The sequence below is a fragment of the Metopolophium dirhodum genome, chromosome 5 (genome assembly GCF_019925205.1).
Source record: "Metopolophium dirhodum isolate CAU chromosome 5, ASM1992520v1, whole genome shotgun sequence".
In the NCBI taxonomy this organism is placed as follows: domain Eukaryota; kingdom Metazoa; phylum Arthropoda; class Insecta; order Hemiptera; family Aphididae; genus Metopolophium; species Metopolophium dirhodum.
In genome coordinates, this window is record NC_083564.1 from 12,006,602 (window position 1) to 12,031,350 (window position 24,749).

The 24,749-nt window shown below is 32.5% G+C and overlaps 1 protein-coding gene across 4 annotated transcripts in view; it reads left to right on the top strand.

Moving 5' to 3' along the window:
* LOC132944088 (band 4.1-like protein 4) overlaps nucleotides 1-24,749 on the top strand; it is a 162,160-nt gene that overhangs the window by 112,287 nt on the left and 25,124 nt on the right. For all 4 annotated transcript variants that reach the window (XM_061013259.1, XM_061013257.1, XM_061013256.1 and 1 more), the window contains 5 exons: nucleotides 10,825-10,945; nucleotides 11,080-11,167; nucleotides 23,117-23,205; nucleotides 23,292-23,355; nucleotides 24,257-24,402. In XM_061013259.1, the coding sequence (XP_060869242.1) occupies nucleotides 10,825-10,945; nucleotides 11,080-11,167; nucleotides 23,117-23,205; nucleotides 23,292-23,355; nucleotides 24,257-24,402 (508 nt within the window). The remainder of the gene's footprint in view (nucleotides 1-10,824; nucleotides 10,946-11,079; nucleotides 11,168-23,116; nucleotides 23,206-23,291; nucleotides 23,356-24,256; nucleotides 24,403-24,749) is intronic.

Genomic DNA, 24,749 nt, shown 5'->3' on the forward strand with positions numbered 1-24,749 from the left:
TTTTTTTTCAGTCAAAATATTATATTTCAATTTACTACTAAAAATATAATTTGTAAACAACTTTTCTATTGACAATATTTATAATGGAAAATAATATTACTATTAATATTAAATTATTTATAGGGGAGGGGAGGGGGGTGTTAAAAGCCGTTTGAGCGGGACAAGCCCCCGCGATTTTCGCCAACTGGAGGGATGTTTCTCAATATTACTATAATATATTAATTATGGCGTAGTAAATATTAAAATTTAAAACTATTTACTTATTTGTAAAACTATTACTGATCGTTAATCATGTTTATTTTTTTTATCACCGCTCGGGCATTAATTAAAACTAATACGCGTACACTGTGTTATAATACAACGTAATATTAGGTATAATTTAATTTTATATGCATAATATACTTGGTGTAAAATATGAAAATCGCATGTCTAGCTGAAACGCATAACTGTGATAACGCCGTCTGCGGGGGGTCTCCCCTGTTCAGACCACATTAATTATGATGCACAATAAGAGACCACGACCGGGCCCACCACGAAACTAAATTAAAAACGAATGTTCAAGATAAATCTCCCGAATTTACGCCACAAATGAGTTTTTTCCCGGCCCCCATTTCATTATTTTTTATTACGGTTATACATCCAAATGTAAAGGATCACGTCCGACACCGCGTGCTGTGGTATTTAGACACGATTGTGATTAAGATTAACCACTGCAGTTTCGTCGATTTTAAGAGGTAGAATGACGACGGCGTCAGGTAAAATAATGTAATATTATTATGACGTACCTAGGTACTTAATGTCTCCCTGTAGTATAGGTACCTATGCAATATACGCTCACATCTAACAACAGCTGCAGTAGTTGTATCGAAACGTTATTCTTGTTTTTTTTTTTATTATTATTATTCATCTATAATATCTTAAGTAAAAAATATATTTATTCTGAGGTGAATATTGCTGAATTACCGAGAATTTTTCCGTTTAAAAAATACCGTAGGTATAGACTTTCATAGTAAAATCGCGTCGAGCTTATATTTTATTGTCTGGATACCTGCGCTGTGCGATGATTATCGGAAACTGAAAGGGAACAAAAATTGTTTGCGTACGGATATTGTTATGGGCACGAGAAGTAAACGCCATTTTTGGTGTTGTCGACGCGCGTAAAACTCAAGGTACAGTCGTAAAACCGGTGGAAATTCATGAATTTCCACGACATAAGCCATCAAGTGTGAATATGGGTGTAAAATCGCACATTCAAACAAATAGTAATAATAACATTTCTTTTTATTTCCGTCTGGAACGAGAAGGAGTTTTTTTTTTCCTTTTTACATTTCTTTCTCCGAATTTAACCTATATATGAGATATAGTGTTTTTCATTGTACAGAAAGAACGAGGTAAAATCTATGTATATATATATATAGTCACTTTATGTTATCCATTTCATTTGTTTTTCCACGAACAAGGTCCGTTTCATTATATTTGTTTAGTTATAGTACCATGCATATTTTTTTATTCAGTATTTTTACTATATACCTCTACTACTATTTCTATATTATAATAATTAAACTCGTGATTATTAAACGCTTGAACAACGATCAATTATAAATTATTTTATATAATATATTAATATGATTTATATAAAATGTAGGTAGATCGTACTTATATATTCTACTATTCTTCTATAATTTCAAAATATGATCGATCAAATATCGTGATGAAGTTTGAGGTCTATAATAAATAATTTATATACCTAGGTACTTATATGTTGTGCTTACAAGAATCAACATTTTTTTTTGAGCGGGTTAGATTAGACGATTTTTCGAAAAAATTGTGGAACTTTTTATTTATTTTTTTACACAAACATTGATTGACACTGTTGCAGATGTAGTCAAATATAATTTAATATTATAGCTTGCTTTCGGAATCAATGCGGTCAAATGATTCTATTCAACGCCACTATTATTATTATCACTCTATTATTCCAACTGTGTTGTTTACAATAATACGTTTTTTGGTATGTAAAGTTTGTCAACATTTTTTTTTTAGTTCGTTTTCCCCGTGGGTAATATAGTAGATACTTGATCTAACTTTAGCCATTTTTACTGTCTTCATGTTATTATGACTCGAGAGTCATCTGCAGCGATATAAGAATATATTCTATTTTTTGTGTAAAAAGTTTTTTAATATTCCCATCATCAACACACAATGATGGTCATGCCAAGACGAAAGGGGCGACAATTAAATGCTCTCTCTCTCTCTCTTTCTCTCTCTCTCTCTCTCTCTCTCTCTCTCTCTCTCTCTGTCTAATACACACACATCACCACTGTAAACGTTGACGTTGGATAAATCCCAGCATGAAAGTATATACAAGGGGTTCGTAATTTTGTTATAGGCGAACACAAAAGAGGCCGGTCACTGGTGATACAAAAATATACTGGTATACAGATATATATGATATATATGTAATATTAAATATAGTGCGGGAAAATGGAATTTTTATTATCATTCTGATTTTTCAATAAAAAATATTAACAATCTGAACCGCAGAGACCGTCGGCATTCGGTCTTGTATTATTTTTCTCTCTCTTTCTCGTCCTATCCCCGACCCGAACAATCCCCCTTTTTCGACGAGAAGAGGAAATCCTCGGACACACTCGGGAAAAATACAACATTGTTCTTCTATTCACATGGTAAATAATGTTTTTTTCCAACACAATAGTATGGCGAACGAAAAAAAATAAATATAAAAACCCCTTTCGACCGAACCACTCCAAAAGTGGGCGGTAAGAATATCCGTTACGGTTGCCAAAAGAACGGTTAGTTATTTACATTGGATTCCGCCGAACAAGTGACTCTTCGGGAAATTAAATTAATTTTATTTCATCACTTTATACTGTCGAATAAAATGGTTAAAACATAAAATAAGGTCTAGCAGAGTACATACAATAAAAATAGTATTTTTTCTAATTTTTAGTTTTTATGAAACACAATATGAAAACGTAAAAATATTATCCACTACATTCTTGTACAGTTTTTATTTTTAACCACATAACATTTACTTATTTACTATTTTTGTTGTTACGAACACCGATGAGTGTGGTTTATTTAATTTTAAATTTTAATAGTATACTTATCACAGTCAATTATTATTTCTATGCCTATTCTAGAAGATCTATAATAAATCATAAAAATCGTTAAAAATAAATTAAATAGGTATTCGATAACTGCGATATGCTATGTACCTACTCGATATTATATGACACTTTTTATTCTGAGTGGATTTTACAATGATGTGTGTTTTATTTTTAATATTAATTTATCATAAACTACACAAAATAATTGAAAGTAAATTTACTATTTTACTGTATTTATTGTTCAATTATTTTAATTGATAAAATATTATTTTACGCTCTATATAGGATCTTATAACCGATATTTAATAGGATTTATGATGAATATTATTGCAGGTATAAAATATAATTTAACGGTTTTGTTTTGCACATTAGTATTAAAACTTTGGTTACATTATTACGATTTATGTATGCCACACTAAAGGTATTATACAAGGTACGTATATACAATTTTTTGTTTAGAGTTTAGTCTAACTTCTAAGTTTGGTACAATAATAAGGGTATGTAGATTATCGCGGTAATTGCGGAGCAATATCAAAATGTATTATTATAAATTACTTTTATGATTCAGATGCATAAGTGTAATTTTTTTATTTCGAATATTATTATTCAAAATTGCATGTGCCTTGGTAAATAGGTGATTTTCCGAAAACCTTACACTATCCCATACAAACAATGGACTCTACGGTAAACATAATACATATATTATGATATTTTGGGGTTGCCGAAAATGTTTTGTGGAAATCTGAATAAAATCGATAGTTTACACTCGAGTAGGTACCTTCTATTATGAAGAGGTCGGAAAATATAATCTTATCGGGTTTCACTGCTAAATTGATTTACGCGACATTATTATTAAAGACAAAATAATAATATTATTAAAATTAATAATGTACAATAGTTTCGATAATGATTATCATTACATCAGACGCCAATACGCGTATATACTGTTTTGACAACATCGATTATTCAAAAGTCGTTTCATAATTAAAATTTCGGAGACAGAGAAAGCCAGCAAAAACCGTTTTCATCGAGCTCGATACGTTATATTAATATATATTATATTATTTTAATAAAGTTTTGTCAAGCCTTACGTATAAGTGACCAAAAACAATAGTAAGAACTAAGAAGTAATAACTATAATAATAATAATAGTAATAGTAATAATATTAATAATAAGGATGGTAATAATAACAACATCATATTGAATCGCCGCCAAAACACGGGAGCATATAAATTCATAACATTATAATGAATCGTGAGATGAAATTGCTGTTATTTATATTTAATATAATATTATTGTCTAATATAATCATTTTAAAATTGGCAGGGTCGATAGTAGTTATTAGGAGGATTGCGTAAATATTATTACGCCATCAGAGAGCGCAATATATAATATATAGTGTCGTGAATAAGCGTATTGCGACGAAAGGAATACAATATTAAGTAGTTCTATGAATTTAATGCATTAAAATACCTTAGCAAAAGCATTTTAAGTCTTGAAAAATGCAGTATAAAATGCACTGAAAACCAAAAAAATATGCACTAAAGAAACCATTTAAATTTATTAAAATCTAAAAAAGTCAGTATAAAATGCACTATAACTATATTAAAGAATCATATTTTAAAAAATATAAACAATTCTATCTTATGTGTTTTATATTTTAAATAAAATATATTGTTAATGAAGTACGACGTGCGTACAGAGCATAATATTATACAATATTACTAATACAAAAATTGAATATTAATTCATAAAATATGTGAAATAGTTTAATTAGCGGAAATTTCAAAACTGAAATAAAAATAACCTAAAAATAAAAATTTCAACAAATGCCAAGTAAAAGTTTCAAAATTGTAGTCATTCGAGTAGATACCTAATTCAAACTTTGTGTCAAGGGAGCTATGTTTTACGATAAGTTAAAAATAATGTTTTTATCTACAAATTGACAGTCCTAATAATAAATAATAACAACAATAATATTATATGGCAATCGAAACGACCCGGCGTTTACCATAGGCAATTTAACTGCGCCGGGGATTAGGATCGCTGGACCGTGTGCGCGCGCGAATTTAATCGGTTCGCGTGCCCCTCGTCTCTCCGCAGCTGTACACCAATGAATAAATCCCCCTATCTTCCGATAAATTTCGACGATGCGTCTTACGACGATATTATAATGATTATTATTTCACCTCCGATACAACTGTTGTTTGTGCGGGTCCCGAAAACAATAAATTAATTGATAATATTATTCAATAACGCACCAGTCTGCTGTATTATTATTCTCGTGTCTCGTCGAGCGTACACCTCGAAGTTAGACGTCATTGTATTGTATAATTATTAATACCATACACACTTGTTATAACACCTAAAAATACTTTTGAAATGTCGAATCAGTATCGAAATACTTGATTGATGTAAAGACGTATTTTAATAAAATTTGAGTAAAATATAAATTAATTGGAAAATATATCTACCTTGATATTATTATCCTTATTCTTTACTCTCTTGCTAATATAATTTTATCAGCTTTTCCCGGGACTGTAAATGCGGTTGTCGGAATATTTCTGGTAAATAACCATTCTTTTAAACTTATATTGAAATACCTTAACACTCAACATGTGCGTGTATAATACAAAAACAATATATTTGTCGCACTTTACGTAGGACCACGGTCTAATAACTTAGTGTGTGTGACTGTCCAAGTTTAAGCCATAAACGGCGGTGGAGAAGAACGAAACACAATGTGTGTTTATTGCGTTGTTCCGGGAGAGCTTAGCCGGGTTTGAATAAATTATTCTATTAAAAGTTTAATAATTACGCGATTATATTGTTATAATAGAAAACGTAGTTCAAAGCGAGCAACCTCCCGAGTTGGCGGCTTTAACGCGTTGTTGTTAATATAATAATATTTGCGGTCCAATTTTAGTGATGGGGAGTACCTATAACGCCAAAACATTGCAGGACTTGAGATATATATAGTGATGGTTATACTCGGATTATACCGAATATTATAATGGTATACACTTGGTACCTACCTATATACGAAGACAAGCGATGCGACGGATGAGGGGGTTTGCGTTAATTTGATTTTCTTTTCCGGTGTTTATTATTCTTGAATTTATTTTGAAATTTTTGAGCTTACGTACAAAGAAATATTGGCGTATACGTTGGGATAATTATTGTAGCCATTACTTTTAGCAAGTCGTCGGTTCGCCTATATAAACAGTTTTTAATTAGTTTATATACGCTATAGTGAGTTATTTTTCAAAGAATTAACTGCACAGCGACTATTATAGAGGAATAATTAATTACTATTCAAACCGTTTGAACGTTTTGCAACATAATTTACACGTGTTTACGGGTCCATATAACAAATGGACCTAAACAATTTCAGTAATTTGATTTGTTCATACAGCAAAATTGGTATTTGAAAATACATTTTTTACACTGCATTCTATTCAATATTCGTAATTAACTTTACCGGAGAATGAAAAATTAATTTTTTAATTAGACACAAAAAGAAGAACAAAAACATTCCCAGCCTCCCGCGCCGATTTTAAATTTCGTAAATTTTCTATACAAATATTTATCACGCAATTTGAATGGTTTACCCGGAAAATTCAATTTTCCACAGATTGGGCGAGAGTAACGTACGTGAATAAAATTGTTGTTCCAATCCAAACATAATACGTACACATTTAAATAGGAATTGTGTACGAGGACGTGTTTATGCGGTGAAGAGGGTTGGGTTTGAATCCAAATTCCAGCACTCGCAGAGTCGGAAGTTTCGAGTCGTATTTTCCCGGCTCGGTGGGAAAGTCGTCTAGTCAAAAATTCACAAAAACCCGTCAAAACGGTCGAGAACGGACGCTCGGCGAGGAATTCTGCAGTACATTGTTCCGGTCGGTGGTGAAACGCTAAAAATGAAAACAAAAATCGCTTTGTTTTCTTCGCGCAGCGGGTTTCTGGACTTTTTTTTTCGTCGTTCTGTTTTGTTTTTCGCCGCATATTCGTATTACAATTTTCACTCTCCGCTCGTAAATTTATCCAAACGCAGAGCCGACGCGTAAATCCGGTAGGTATATTATATTATTATGAAGTTTAAATGGGACTCTTCCGGCGCCCGCGGGGGTAAATTAATCTCAATGGACGCGCGACGAACACGCATATAATATACATATAGGTATGTGTGCCCGCGTGAACGGTAGGTAAAATTACACACACACACACACACACACACACACGTACGTTGGTCTGGTAATAAATATCAATTCCGATGGTCGAAAACTGGCGATGGCGTTAGCCGGGCGACGTGTAAAAAAAAATAGTTCTATAATAAAAAATGCAGCATTGCGATAACTTCGGGTCCTTCTGCGCATGCGCGAATCCGTCTCGGCAAAATGAACGGTTCCAATCGCGCGAGCACGGATTTCCGGCAAATTTCACAACCGTATGCGCCTACTCGACGGGAGTAATCAGTGAAAAAGGACCCTCGGCCGAACCATCAACCCACCGACCATAAACTACTCCACCCGCTACACCCTACCACTGTATAGGTACACACGCGTGATATAATATTATCATGTAATGTCAATGCGATAATGATTATATATTATCATACAGAACGCACGGTGAGTTTACATGCGCGCGAGAAGTTAATTTCGAGTGTCATTTTTTGCGGACGGTGTTTTTTGACGGTAACCAAATAATTTCAAGTAAAAAAAAATATTCGAAGTACCTAATTAAATAATACACCTAGTTGTATCTATGTATTTCTAGCCGATTCCCACGGTGACAAATTAAATAGGCAATGCCCGTGGATCTACCCTTACATGTAAACTACAGTGCAGATTTTAAACATAATAATCTGGGTGGGATTGACCAAATATAAAATACAGGTCTACAATTATTTCCAATCATGATAACTAATTGATAACTTTTATATTTTTAGTAATCAATAGTAAACTTTTGTATAAACAAAAAAATATTCATTTTTTGCAAGCCAACAAATCCATGTGTGGGCCCTTTCAAATATGCAACATTTTTGAAAATCCTTTCTCAGTACACTTATCCGGAAAATAGCCACCGACGTCCGCGTTGTCTTATGTGAGTGTCACGCAGGAAGAGTTTAAGTCGGTAGGTATAGGTATACCGCTCTTATACGCATGGACCAAACGTTAAAATATATTATCATGCGATCGCGACGGATAAATTCGTAATAAACTATTTACGGTATAAAGTCTTGTATTATAGTACTTACCGTTAAATGTAGGATAAAAAAAATTAAATATTAATGTCTTAGAGTTGGCACTACTAAAAATTCGGTGTACGCACGTCGTCGTCTTGTTGAGGTCTCCGAGCTCCAAAAACGACCATAAACGCAGCCGTATAATAATGTACCTATCGGTACTTCAGTGGTGACGGCGTGGTCGTACTTCGCGAGCGACGAAAACATTTTGAACCTAAAACTCGGAAAAAACAAGTGTCTCGCGTTAAGAGAAAAAAATCACATGGCGTATACACTATATCCCACGACGTGTATATATATACCGTACAACAGTTGTATAGTAAGAAGACGTAGTAGAAGTAATGGTATAGCATATATAATGTACGCGTATATAGCGGCCGAGATAAAATATATGATTTTGTTAAGGGGGTTGTTTATTCTGTTTGGCGGGTTTTTTTCTCCTTACCGCCTCCACGCCGCCGCTCGCCCGCGATGTAAATGGCAAGCAATAAAGATCGACCCGAGACCGCCCGATTTCGGCCATAAATATTGTGTAAATCGAGGTGCTTATTATTAGTGGGAAGAGCGGACGCGCTAATATATTATCGCGTGAAAGGGGGAGGGGGGACGACTTTTGCGCCCAGCCGTGGTCGACTTTTCGTGGCGCTTCCGCGTTGTTGCGAGACGAAAAAAATATAATAAAAATCGTTGGTCTCCTGTTAAGTCCTGTTATATACGTAATTCGGTGCGTATATAACGCAATATATTATTATAATTTATTTTATTATATATACGTCGTCTGACATATGTCTTAATACACGCGAAACGCTCGATCTTCGATAACGATGTAAAAACCATATATTATCTATATAATATACTAATAAAAAGGCGTGTGCTGTTTGTGTGTGCTTATATAACCGATCTGTATATTATGTTCCAATTGGACTGCTACGAAGTCATATTATTCTTTTGCTTGTAATTCTGACTATATATAGTTGACGGCAGCTGCATACTGTAGGAATATTTTTAGGTCAGTGCAGCAACAGAGATTATAAACTTTTTAATACTCAATGCGGGTCGTAAGTCGGACTTACTCGGAAGTACTTATCCAAAACGGGTAAAACGCGATAACGTTTCCACTTCGAGAGCACGCCTCAATAACTATATGGCTTCACCGACTTCGGATGCTGTATAAGAAATTATAAAAATTTTGAAATTTAAAAAACGCTCACAAAAAAAATTAACTTAGCACACAAAAAAAAAAAAAAAACGTGAATAAACGTTTTGGCCAAAATTCGGGATGTTACGTCGTTTAATATGATTTTTCGGACGTTTATGGAGATTTGTTTTTAGTAGGTCATCTTTTTAAGAATTTACAAAACCAGGGAATAATTTACTTACGCAGACCATAGTTGAAAAGTGATAAATTTCATCCTCATTCTAGTATCCAGCTCAGCTTCTGTAATGTTCATAAGTTGGGTGGTGGGGTGTATCGTCTCCACAACGGCTCTCTCGTCCCGTCTGCAGCGCACTATTTTAATATACGTCCAAACAGACCGAAACGCCATTTTATTATTATTATTATAATACGATGTCGCCGAAAAACCGAATAAAAGGCTGTGGACCCGCCGTCTATAAATTTCACCGCAGACGGTTTTATCGCGTGTCTCGTACACGTTTTTATTACGACTGCGATTATAAATAAAGTTGTGAGCACAATATAATATGATATACTGCAGAATACAGTTAGATACCTACAATATAAACACAAACACGTCGTCGTTTTATTATTTTAATGTTGTGAAGATGATGATGTGCACAATAAGAACGTAATATATATATTATTTATATTATAGTCTCCGGGTGTGCACAATATACAGCCGAAATTATTGACGTGCGTATATTTGGGCCCTGTCACAGACTGTGATGTGCCACTAGGAATATTTCTCGATAAACGTTACCGGGAACAAAGATTGTCTCGATTAGTAAATATTCACTCACCTCTTGGGAATATTTCTCCAAAATAAAGAAAAATAATTTAAACGAATTCGGCTGCTGGACTTAGTATCTGGAGAAACTGTATATTTTATTTCACATAAACTTAAAATCTTATTTCCTCAACACTGACGACTGTCATTTAAAAATAACTTGAATTCGACTTTTACCTATAATAATATATATATATATTATTTCAAAAGTCTACGTATTCTCCCACAATATTGATGCACATAAGTTAAATACAATTTAAGTTTTATTTTGAAAAATATTATATGAATTATATGTGTATGCAAATTGGCGGTCTTGGTAGTATTTCAGTAAATTTCCCGAGGAAATTTCACGAAATTAAATTCTTGAGAATTTTCTCATGGCCAAGTGCCACGGTATAATAATAATTCTTACCTAATGAGTAATCACACATTATAATATATACTGATGATTTTAATAATGACGATATTTTGTTACAGCTGAGCTAGGAGATTTCGATCCTAGACGACACACCCTCGGGTACGTGTCTGAATTCCGGTTCGTGTCCAATCAGAATGCAGAGCTCGAAAACCGAATCGGAGAAATACACAAAGAACTCACGTAAGTGCTGCGTGCCATATAATAAACGTTCCCTCGCCCTCGCCGAGCTCGCTTACCTATTGCGTTACTTTTTTTGTTTTCTATTTTGTTTTTCATTTTTTTTTTATGATTACTTAACGACAGCCATTTTGCAGGGGTCAAGTGCCTGCAGTTGCCGAGCTGAATTTCTTGGATAAAGTCAAGTGGCTGGACATGTACGGCGTCGATCTTCACCCAGTACTGGTGAGTGCAGTTTAATATATATTTTCCTCCGATGGGGTTAGGCGTAGGTACGCAGTATTGAAACAAAAACGCTACAATGTATATAGGTACGCGTAACTTAAGACGGGAAAGAAAATTATTTTTCATACGACTCTCCGCAGTATAGTGTATGCGTGATATTCATAAATGTGTTGTATTATACACCCGACGTATTGTGCGTCACGTTGCTCCGGCACACGAGTGGCGAACGCCGCCGCAACGTTATTGTTGTAATATTATATAATAATAATAATAATGTGTTCTCTCAAAACGCTATATAATTATTGTGGTTTACGAGTCGTTGTTGCGTTTAACACGCGTACCTATGGTGGTACCTGTCCATTTTATCCGAAACATTTTGGACAACTAAATGTATTATAAATTATAATAATATCATACGAAGCGATTGTGTTTAACACATTTATATTGTAATAATATATCACGGGTAAACGTCGTCGTAGGAGAATGCTCGTGCACAGAGAAAATCTAGCGACCGAAAAAACTACGAGTTTCTTTCGTTTTATTAATACGAGACGAAAATATCACCGAAAGAGATCCTTAAATGCATGCACCCGTGAATGTGAATCGTCGTATAGGTTAGTTAGTATTTAGTTTATGATAAATTACTACAGCAGCCCACGCGAGAATGATTTATAATAAATTATTTAAACCGACCTGCGAACGTAAAACCACGTCTCACAGCCTTCGCATGATATAGTTATAATAATATTATACCTATCGCCGATAAGTGTTTTAAAAACAAAAAAAAATGGAAAACCAGAATACAATATATACATTTTATAAAAGAAGGAGTTGTTCTTAGTTATTGAGTACATTTTATGTTGATGTCTTACTAAGTGATATCATAACAGTCCATAGATAAAAAAAAATTGTCCACAAAATGAATCCAACGACGGAAATAGGTGCAGTATGTACTTAGGGATACATCAAAGTCTTATAAAATTTGTTTATTCGAGCTTTAAGTAGTTTCCGTCATTACAATGGTTTCAAATTTTATAGTAAATTTGTATTCATGGAATGGCCAATGTGAGTATAATAATAATAACTCTGCGAGTATAGAATATGAGTTAAGACGTCGAAAATGAAAATTTTTAATTTAATCGATAACTATCACAAACCGCTCTAAATAATTGTATGCTCTCGAAATCGCGTTGACTTTTAGACCCCCCCGGGCTAACGGCTATTATAGAAATAATTCTGTGCTGACACCGCGGGCGCACCGATATTCGGAGCAGGTTCAATCATTATACATTATATTATATATATGCAGCCCGCCCATAAAGTTTCAATTATTTCTGCGAGAGCTTTTACGGGGGGGTGTTTTTTTTATTTACAGTAGATACGCGCGCGGTGGTGTTTAGTCCTTTGAACTTAAACAACCCTATTTTTTCCCCCAATCCCGAACAAATTATAGAATTAAACTTGCGCCGCTGCAGCAAATCGATCCTCATCCGCGCATTCCTCTCGCCACCGTCCACCGCCGCCGTCGTTTAGCTCCGGCCCGCGCCCATAAAAAGGTAATCGAAATAAATGCCGTTTGCATGTTTTTTTTTTTTTTATTTAATTTAGTTTTGTACTATCTGGCTATAGTAAATGAATTCGGTTTTTCGTTTGTGTGTCGCGCGTGCGCGAATAAATCGTATCGGTAACGACGTTGTTATAATTATTATTCGGTACTGAAATGCTTCCCACGCGCGTACACACACACATGCACACAAAGTCGTTTCGGCGCATAATATTTATGGCGGTTGTCATTCAGTGGCCGTTTAATTTATATCAACAATCGCGCACAATACATAAATAATTCGCTCTTGTCACAACTGTATAGGTACACACGAATCTATACCGGACGGCCGTGCGCGGCTTACACAACAACAATTATATCACTACAGTATTATTATTTGTATTTTTTATTACGATTATTATAACAACCGTTTCCACGCCGACTTTTACGATATTACACGTTAAATACGTCCACGACAACACTGCAGTGACCCACGCGCCGTCCTTGCCGATATACACTATTGTGAATATACAGGGTGATTCACCGCAACAATGCTAGGGCCAATGTTTTCCTTTGATGGTAATAATATTAATAATCTATTCAAATTTTGAATTTTTAAGAATTTTCATACTATTTAAGGATTGTCTTGTGTACTAGGCGATACCGATTTCTTTTTTTAAACGATTATAATCACCCCGTTTCTACCAAGACTTTTTATAAAGAAAAATGTTGTTGTATCCAAACCGCAAACTTCAAACAATTAGTTTTTAAGTTATTTAACTTTGTATAGGTACTAAAGGTAATTTATTAATAGTTGCCTGCAATATGTTACAATACGTTTTGTAGATTAAGGGCTATGATTATTTAAAAATTAGAGTTATGTATTATATTTATGTGTCTGATTTTTATAATTTGTAAGAATTGTGCGAGTATAATATTTGATCCAATCTAACATCAATTTTATGATTTCTTAAAACCATTTTTAAGGACTATTATTATTATTATTATTTATTAGTGTATATTATACATTATCTACTAAACCAGAAAATATTCGTTCGAACTGTTGCGTAAATACATCAACATTTTCAAAAAAAATTATATGATTAAAAAATAAAAATGCGTTCTTAAAAAGTTTGGTTCCCATTTAAAATTAAAAAAAAAGTTATATGCTGCGTGTGTTTACACGGGAGAGTTTTTATATTGTTACCAAAAGCTTAATATCTGAAAATATGGTGAACGGAGGGGTGAGGATGCTTGGTATGGATCACTCTGTATATTGTTACATTATACACGGGCGATTATAAACGTATATTTTATCATGGTATGTACCTACGCCACGACTTGGCAGCTTTGTGCTGGTTCAAATCCAGAGTTTTGCTCATATAAATAATTTTATATACGCCTGCTGTATATCTACAACAGTCGTTTGACTATGAGTAAATCAAAAATATTATAATATCGTTAACGTTCAAACGAAACCGGAACAATGGAGAGTACGATAGAGCGTGCGTAGGAAAGCTATATATATAATACGACATATTGTAATAGTATAATAATAATATGTAGTATACACGCCACCGAAGCCGCTTCTGTGTGTAGTAATAAAATATTGTTTTAAATGCAAATTTTAATTTAAAAAAATCTGGTTTCTATAACATTATTATTATTATTTAAGCATTTTATTTTTCCTCGTTATCATAATATTAGTCCGTTTATACATTTATCGCGTTTTTATTTAAATTCCACGTGTACTATAATAACGGTCTTGTAATGACTCGAACAGAATTATTATTATTATTGTTGTTGTTGTTCTCCTCGGGTATAGTATTATTATTGTTTTTATTATTATTGCCGCAGCGCAAAATCGCGACGGTTATAATATTAATATTATACGAAAAGCTCATTCATTATCATACAACCCGTTGCAGCTCGGTAGGCGTATGTATTTGACGATGATTCGTCATCGCCATCGGTATATTATTATTTATTTCGCGTTCAAACGCATTAATTATTTTTTCCAGTGCACAAAATGCTGTATAATATAGCGCAGTCGGTTTTTAAGATATTATTACGATATTATTATTCAAGTCATCCGGACTCTGCGCGTTTTGAACGAAACGGACGATACTATAATAATATCCTCTCTGCTCTTTCAAAGGGTAATTATACGCGAGCAGCATATAATTGCATAAATTACGCTCAAGTACCGATCGCGGTCTGTTTAGGAAATAGAAGCAACGGCGATGGTAATTTCGAACCTGCAGACAGCGGCCGACGAAATAAATCTCTGTCGTTTTCCGATATTTATGTATACGGTAATACGATATAGACAACCAGTGCGCGGCGTAGGTACTTTAAAAACGTAGTCGGCGTAAACAATAATAATAATATATATTATTTTAACGACGCGATCGAATCGAATTAAGAGGATATTAATGCCGTATACTAATAATATATTCCGAGAGAATTATTATTATCATCATCCGGCGAGAGTCGCGCTGTAGGTGGAGGCGTATACCTACAACAACGACGCTCAAAAGCGTGATATTATTATTATTATTATTATTATTATTCATCGGGACAAAGGTCGACGTCTGCGGCGACGGTTCTTGTTCGCTTTCAGACAGGCGACGAACGGACGAAAAATAAAAGCTCGGCCGCGTATTGTTTCCGTCTGCGCAGTTTTTTGCACGTCATCGCAGTGTAATTTTAGTAAACCTTCGGCCGTCTTATGTGTTTTACGCGGACCGAATACGATATTACAACAACTACTATAATATTTTGGTGCGACCTCAAATGTCCCGAAATAAAAGAAAAATGCCTTTAAAAAAATATATGGTTTAATGCACTGATAGTAATTACAAGAATTCAGAAAATGAGCTTAAAAATAGCTTTTCACGTGTAAATTAAAAATTATTAAACAGAAATCTATTTGTTTTATTTGAATTTGCGTAATTTGGCATTTTGGCGTCATCGTGATCGATGCAAGATGTAAATAATACAACATTATATGACCTATCTATATGTGACTATAATATTATATACGTATCATCTTCTCTGCCTGTACGTGACGAAATTTCATTTGTCAGATCCCTGCTTTTTCTGGTATATACAGGTAAAAAATAATACGAAGTGAAATACATAATATTTACTTATTTTTTATTTTTAGTTTATAATATGGTAAATGCTTATCAAATGTTATCATTTCTTATAAACTAAATAAGTACTCAAAGCATAAAAATGCGCTAAAAATAAGAAAGTTAAAACAAAAATGGAAAATAAAAGTTTCACGTTTACTTTTTTGATGTATCAAACGAATTTTGTACTTAGAATGCTATGTCTTAAGAAATGTAGAAAAAAATTTAATTAGGATTTAAATCCATGCTCTAATAATAATAATATTATAATTTATAATACTTATATTGCCGTGGTGACCTGCATCATATATATGGAGGCGGGCTGCATTAGAAACCCACTCGATAGGTACAAACACTAAAACAAAACGATATCACCTTCCGTACTCCTCTCGTCGTGGCACATGATTATATACAATATAAAATCTGACCATGTAGTAATGAATTCAGTGTTGTGCTTTATCTGAATAAAAATAATTAAAACATGTCTATTTAAATAAAATGGTTATCTGAGATCAGATCAGATTATATAATTATAGTCTGATCTAGATAAATTTTTGTGACAAGTTTTTCAATTTTATTTTTCCATACAATTCTATTTTATTTTGTTATGTTAATTTAGTTCTTTTATGTATTTAGTTAAAGTAATTTTGTAGTATATTGTACATTCTCTATAAACTGTATACAATATGGGTATAAGCTTATTAAAACTCACGTATTCACGAGTGTAAACATTTAAACTTATATGTATATATTATTACATTGGTATAAAAAATGCTATTTCACAAATGCAAGTTTTAAATTATTTGTTTTATATAGATGTGGTCATATTTTATAGTTAATTGTTTGGTTATCTTTGTACAACACGGCGAATAATTATAATAACAATTGTTGCAATATACTATAGATATCAAAATATCAATGTTCGAGCCTCGACAGGTCCGGTGGGTGTATCTACTTATGAGCTATATTATAATAAAATTGCAGCAATGGCAGCGTTTAAATCGGTTTCGGCCGTTCGATCGAACGTGCAGGCTGACTCACAGACAATTAAAAAAATATATTAAAACATACAAGATACAAATAATTTAGAATAGTACCTAAGTACTGTCCACCATCCATGTATATTGCATATAATATCGTCGATTTGTTCCTTCGAGATTTTGAACGACGTGATCTTCTTTTCATCTTCTTTTCTCGGTACATAAATTTAGGTATGTAATATATCGGCAACCGATGTTCGACGTTCGGTCAAATATCGATTTATTTAACAGTACATAATATTATTGTATAATATAGGTAAAGTCGCGATGGATTCTAATAAAATGTAATCTTTGTCGCGTCATCGATTTTCCGATTGACTTTCTACTCTGGGTTTGCGTCCTTATTGTTTCGTTTGCGATCCGTTTTGGTTTTCAAATTTAACTCACTGCCGGTTGGTTGGGTTCGATCGTTATTTCATATATCGTCTGAACAAACAATAATAATACACCATTACGCCGAACGAAAGTTTAATGAACTGTCTTGAAACCTTAATAATATTATATTATGCTCATTGCTCATGACTTATAGATGATTCGTGTTTTCTCATCAAGTTAACAGTTCAAAAAACAATGCGTTTAACCATAAAAAGTTTAGAGCTAATATGGAGGAAAATATTAATATAACTCAGTTAAAAAGAAATCGGAAGTTTTTTAATTATCACCTGGGTCACACGGCATAGTGACTGTACCACTATAATTTATAGTGGTAGTACAACTTTAATATTTTTTTTTTGAAATAATAACGAAAACTTTTTTTAAACATGCAACTTACTATTCCTATACTTATTACACTTGAGTTGTAGTAGTTTGTTCAATTACCTACACGTTAGTATCAACTAAATTATTAAATACAATATTTAGGTAATTAATTAATTAGTTTCAATTACATATTTTATAGACATCATATAATTATAAACATGATTTTAACTTAACGTAATATTTTCAAATTAACTAAAAATGCTAAGTTATTACAGTGTATATTTTTAACTACCTAGTATTAAGATGTTATTTGTTAAGTTAATTAGAAAATAAACTAACTTATTAGTTTAAAATTTTCAAATTAAATTAAATGTGTAACTATTTAATGCCCACCTATTTTTGTAAAATAATATATATTCAACTGTTAAACGTGTGATCTGCATATTATTATTAGACGGTGTTGTTGGGAGAATCATTAATTATAATTATTTGTATTAAATGTTTCAAAATATTTTGTACTAGGACAAATTTCTTTCATTCGACGACGACGTGTGGTTTTATATTATTCCATTATTTCCTAAAGATTTTATATACCCTCACACGTGAACGCTGTTTGATATTATTATTATTATTATTCTTCAAATCGACGTAGAAAAAAAATACAACGTAATCGAACGTAATGAATTAGACGCATTGACCTACAAACGGCTAACGAGATTTAAATCGAATTGCGTAACAGTGATCGATGGCATTAAAATCTATTTAGGGTAATATAATACATGCACGCGGGTCGCAAAACGGGCATGGTAAGCCCTAAGTAAACTTTGTTCGAATTCGTTTCGCTGTACATATTATTATGATATTAAATTATATTAACGAGTAGTAGGACCATAATATTATTATTGTAGTATAGTTGTAAAGAACGATTTTTTTTAGACGTTACGATAAGGGCGTATCCAGTATTTTATTTCAGGTAGGGGGGAGGGGGTTGTTAAAAATAATAAATAATATTTACGTGGTATACATATTCTTAAGGAATAATTAAGAAAAGAAATCAGTGTAAAAAATGATAGATTTACGTAAAGTATGGTGTTTCCAAAAATTTGAAATTGATTGAATTTTTGAAATTTTAAATGAAATTTGAGAGTTTTTTACACAATATATTTACAATAAATTTAATTATGGTTATAATACGCATCTAAAAAAAAAATTTCCAAATCTATATTTTCTAACTTAAAATTGAATATTATAAAGAAACGAATATATTATTACCTATGTATAGTGCTACTAGAAACAGTCAACAATTTTACATTAAAATGATGCTACATAACATTTACAATTTATTTTTATTGGTAAAATATAAGTATCACCACATACCTATAAGTTTAAATACATTATAGCTTTGTTTTAATGTTAATCCATTGATATGAAATTTTAGTTATTAGTTCACTACCTACCGAACAAGAGGTATATATATTATGTAATACCTATATAATATGGTATATACTATATTATTATTTATGGGGCAAACGTATTTCGGTCAAATATAATAACAAGAGAAAATAATATCGTGATACCATTATACCAATGCATATAAAACACTTGATTTTTAATAATGTTACCAGCCCCCGCTGTAGCAGTCTTCAGACATCCTAAAAATACTCGAGTATTCTCTCTGGGAAAGATCCTCTCTGCGTTACGACAAAAGAAACTTTAGACGTCGATCCGAATATTATTGTATTTTGTTCTGCCAACGTACCATAAAACGACAAATATAAAATACTTGCTAAATATTATTATCGTACAGCTGTTTTAGGTACCTAAGTGCATAATATAATAATGGGCTTCATCAATCAACCGGTGGTGCCGCGGCCGAGTCTGCGTGTGTTCGCAATACCTATATACCGGTGCAGCGGACAGACCACCAAAACTCCACTCGCTTTCTAACTAGAGTCACGCGTTGCAGTTACTCGTTAATCAATCGATTCTGTTTTAAAAACGGACGACTTGACAAGTGGTTTTGGGCCGACCGACGTGGTCGTTATTTTTTTCACATCGCGCCAGCATGCGACGATTTAGCCCGCGTAACTATATTAAAAATCTAAATACTGTCAGCGGTGCCCCCGCAACGTGTGATGTAACGATATCATATTATTTATATAGGTATGTTATGCACCGTAAATGTAAAAAGTAAAAATCGCATCGATGTAATGTGAACCCACATAATATAATAATAATATTATAGGTAGTATTATTATCAATGCCGCAGCCGTGGGCGCATCAAATTTATATACCCGGGATCCGGATTTTATCATACGCGTATTTAAAAAATAATATATTATAACATAAGTACTTACAACTTAAGAATATTATAATATATTATTTTAATCGTGACGTTTTAGAAAAATCGTGTATTTCATAAATGAACTATACATCCCGGCAATATAAATTCTTGTGACGTTATATTATTAACATTTTACGAGTACCTATACTGTAAATACTACGCAATACGAATTTGATAGAATATATACTTGTAAAATGAAATTGCCATTTTGACATTTTTAATACAATAATTATGAATACAAATTTATGAAATACTCATAATTTATTACGTATACCTACCTATTGTACTATAACATTACAGGTGTCCGGTGAAAATAAGTTTGTATACGAATTCACTACATGGATTCAGACGAATCCAAAAGACGCAATTATTCATCAGACTAGGGGTTCCTTAACTATTTTTTCTCGCTGCATAATTTTTAGGCAGATAAAAGTTATGGCGCACTTTTCATATTCATAATACTTTACTTACTATTATAGTCAGTAACAATAATATATGTAGGTATTTACTTTTAGGTCCGACTCAGAACAACACCGCGCAAACCAAGTTAACATTAATCTATTCACATTTAAATATTGAAATACAAATATTTTATTTTTTTGTCACAATAATTTTTTTATCAATATTTAATCACGAGTACCTAATATTAATATTTATATGAAAAATTTAATTTTAAATAATATTTTTTGGTAATTTTTTTATTTTACTGGGTAAAAAACTGAAAATTGTCATGACATATTTATTATTACCAGCAAGGTACACCCTTGGGGAAACACCTAATACCTACATTAGACAAGTATTTTGTTCCATGTATAGCTAAAAAACTCTACGGTGGTTGATGGCTAATGTTTATGAGGATTATACATAGATAGGTAGTTGAAAATTCATAAAAAATTCAATAAATAATATTAATTATGTCGGTCAATGTATAGGTATGACATGTGTACTACTAGTGCGTACAGGACCCAATATATATAATTATAATTATAATTTAAGATTTATTTTATAATTAATAAAAATATAGTTAAATAAAATTAACCATATATAATGATTATACATCGAGTATGTTATTTCCACTACCTACCTAACTAATTATTTCCACTGTCGAACTGTGTATTAGAAATAAATCATTTTAATCATTTAGTAACTATATTTTGACACATCCGTTGAACGTATAATAACTATATTATTTATTGAAATTTATAAATTATAAATTACGTAATGTTTTTGTAAAATTCAGCTCTCGGTTAATCATTGAGGAGTTTTTTTTTTTGTCCAATACTGATTATAATATTATTATACTAGGTATAGCGTTGATGATGTAGCGGTATAATATACCGGATTAATAAAATCGTTCCTGCAATCCTGCGGGGTTTCAACTACGAAATTAACGAAAAAATTCAACCAACAGTGAAATATTATGCTAAATGTTTAATTCAATGGACAAGATATACAATTTTTTTCAATGAAAGTTTATTGTACGATAAAATATTTTCGATTATAAAACTAAAAAATTATTTTATACAACCATACAACATACACAGTCCAACTTTTTTGTTTGTTTTACATTTTAATAATATGCGCGTAGAGAGTTAAACTGTTTGATTAATAATTTATTACCCATACGAAATAAGAGCTATAACTGTTGTAATTGGTTTTAACAAATTTAATTGAATTGATCTTTTCAATATGACGCGATATAGTTGATATACATCAATCATCGCGTTTAATAGTAATTTATTTAACAAAACTAATTTTCTTTTCTTCAGTAGCTACTTTTTACAAGAATATAACCAATAATAGGCTAAATAATAGGCAGGTACGCTTACGATCTTTTGCAATTATAATAATCTATATAAATGTTATGTAAATCGTATTTAAATGATAATTATGTATTAATATTGTATGAGTAGTTAATATTTTTATAATAATAATAAATTCTAAACTTTTTACCGTCTAGTTCATATTATATTAATAAAATATTACCACGGTTGGAAAAATGTATTATCTGTTTCCAATCTACAATATTATAAGTACAGCAGCGCCGTTTATGATACATTTTTATTATTTATAATAATATGCATGTATACCACGCTAATAGTAATAAACAATAACGATTATGATTATTACAATATTATAACACTTTGTCTCGTCAATGAATTTGGATGTCGCAATAACGCGCTCTTTGATATTATTATTACGGTCGTCGTAATAATGATAATAATAATAATACGTCTGTAGGTCGTATCGCAAATTTAGTAAAGTTACTCTACTCTGCCTACGTTTGTTTTTTTTTTTTTATTTGTAATATACAAACCCATTATTATATATCGTGACCGGCAATTATTATAATATTTTGATTGGATTTTCCGTACGAAAACGGAGCGATTTAGTAATAAAACGGCTTTACGCGCACTAAGTCGTCGTGCAGTTAATAACAATATCTAAAATACGAATTTTGCGTGCGACTACTATTAATTATAATATGATTTTTTTATTTTCGTTTTAAAAAATGTACCAATCGCGTAGGACGGCGATTGATCGTTTTCGCGGAAAATAATTTCCATTCTCGTTCGTTACGGAAATGGCAACGAGTTATGTAGTCGCTTCTCACTGCAGTTTCCGTCGTGCTAGTGTGTATCTATATGTTTACCCTTCTCATATTATTACATTGTAAGCATTATTATAAATATTGCATAAAAAAATAAATAAATTGAAATTTAGTTTTTAAGCGAACAAATTGAACCGTTATTTGTATTCCAAAGTTCGTTTTTGATGTTCGAGTAAACGCAATTTGTTCATTTCTGTTACGCAAATAATATTATAGTAGAGTTGACTATATTATGCACAATTGACGTATAAATAATGAAAATACAAAACATAAATGAGTTATAATGTAATATATAAACGTACGCGAATTGGCTGTATTTTGTAGGTACACATAATATATTATTATTATCGTTTTGTCCGCTTATTTTTTCGGAAGAGTTTCAGACCATACTTTTATATTATCTAATACTATACTTATAATACTTGCCATTCGATAAATAAAAAAAATATCAAATGCGCAACTTTTAAAAATAATAATTAATGGTATTCCTTTTTTACATTCCTCTGTGAGGTATATTAAGTTGTACCGATTATCGATATTAATATTATAATATTGTTCGCGTTTGATTTCCACAGGGTGAAGACAACGTCGAATATTATTTGGGTTTGACGCCGACCGGAGTGATTGTGCTTCGAAACAAAAACATTGTCGCAAACTATTACTGGTGAGTGTCCCGCCGCGGCGGTGTATAGAATATTTTTTCGTTACGATTTCGTCATCGTTTTAATCGTTACTGACGCGTGTTTTCAGGCCCAGGATCACCAAGATCTTCAGCAAAGGAAAATATTTCATGCTCAGAGTGTGCGACAAAAACGTAAGCACACATTTTAAACGTTATTGCGTCTCGTTTACAACGCCATGATATTAATTATAAATGAATTAGTATTACACGTGTATTATGGTAGTCTGGTCGGACTGAAGCATCGTTTCGACCAGATTACCACATTAATATTAATAAGAAGTATTATAGTCTATAGACATCGCAACACAGAGTGAATATTGTATTATATTTTCTAAATAAAAGTAGTTCGATATTATATTCCTTTGACTCTCCGAGGCCTCGTTAATAAAAATCTACACTCGCGCGACGAGGGCATCAACCAACTGTAACGTCATCTCTCTCTCTCTGCATGATTTCCCAACACTCGCGTACGTCTTGCGCTGGCGTTTGAGTATAGTGCGATTTTTATTAACGAGGTGACTCGATGTCCTTATCATCAGACGGGTTACTTTATGTGATGTATTGAACTACCTTTATCTACAGCACTAATTTTCAGTTTGTAAACTAATACTTAACTCGAGTTAACACCAATTAAATTGCAATAATATAATTACGTCAATATCCACTCTTCGTCGCGATGCCTTCTTCTGAGGTTGCATGCACGTTGGTACCTCGTCTTGCTAAACTTCTTTCCGGTCCCTCGTGGCTATAATTGAAAATGCTTCCTAAATTCCTCTGTTGTCACCACCACAAAAATGACATACGTCGACGCTCGCATACACACTCGCGCCCCAACTTCCGAAGCAGGTCACGACGTCACAATACAATTATACAATTATAAATTGTAAAATTTTATATTATTTTACGCGTCGTATATAGTGTCTGCAGGCGGGACCGAGGAAACGTTTCGTCTTCCAGATTAGCATAATATTTTAATTGGGGCGCGGGTCTATAGTAATAATGGTAAAAATAATGGTAATGACGATATTTTCAGAACGACGAGAACACTTACGGGTTTGAAACGCCCTCGAGGCCGGCGTGTAAACATCTGTACAAGTGCAGCATGGAACATCATTCATTCTTCAGACTTGTCCAAGTGTCACCCAACCCCCCGGACGTCATAAGCACTCGATTTAGCAGGTTTGATATGCGCGCCGCGACAGAATATTATATATTATTCAATTACATTAATTGCGTTACGCTCGCCGTAGGTACACATTACACATACGTGATATTTTATCATTATTGTGTGTGTACACGTTGTACCTACAATGTGCATAATATATAATAATAATAACATAGTTTTGTCGCAGTCGTCGCGATGATGTACCGCGCACCTATAAATAATATTACTAGGACATTCACACGTATACATACATACACGGGTAGTGTTGTATTATGACGAGGGAGAAAACTAAATATCATAAGCGCGTTTTCATATTATACGTCATATTATATAGTAATACGCGTGATATCGTATGCAATTC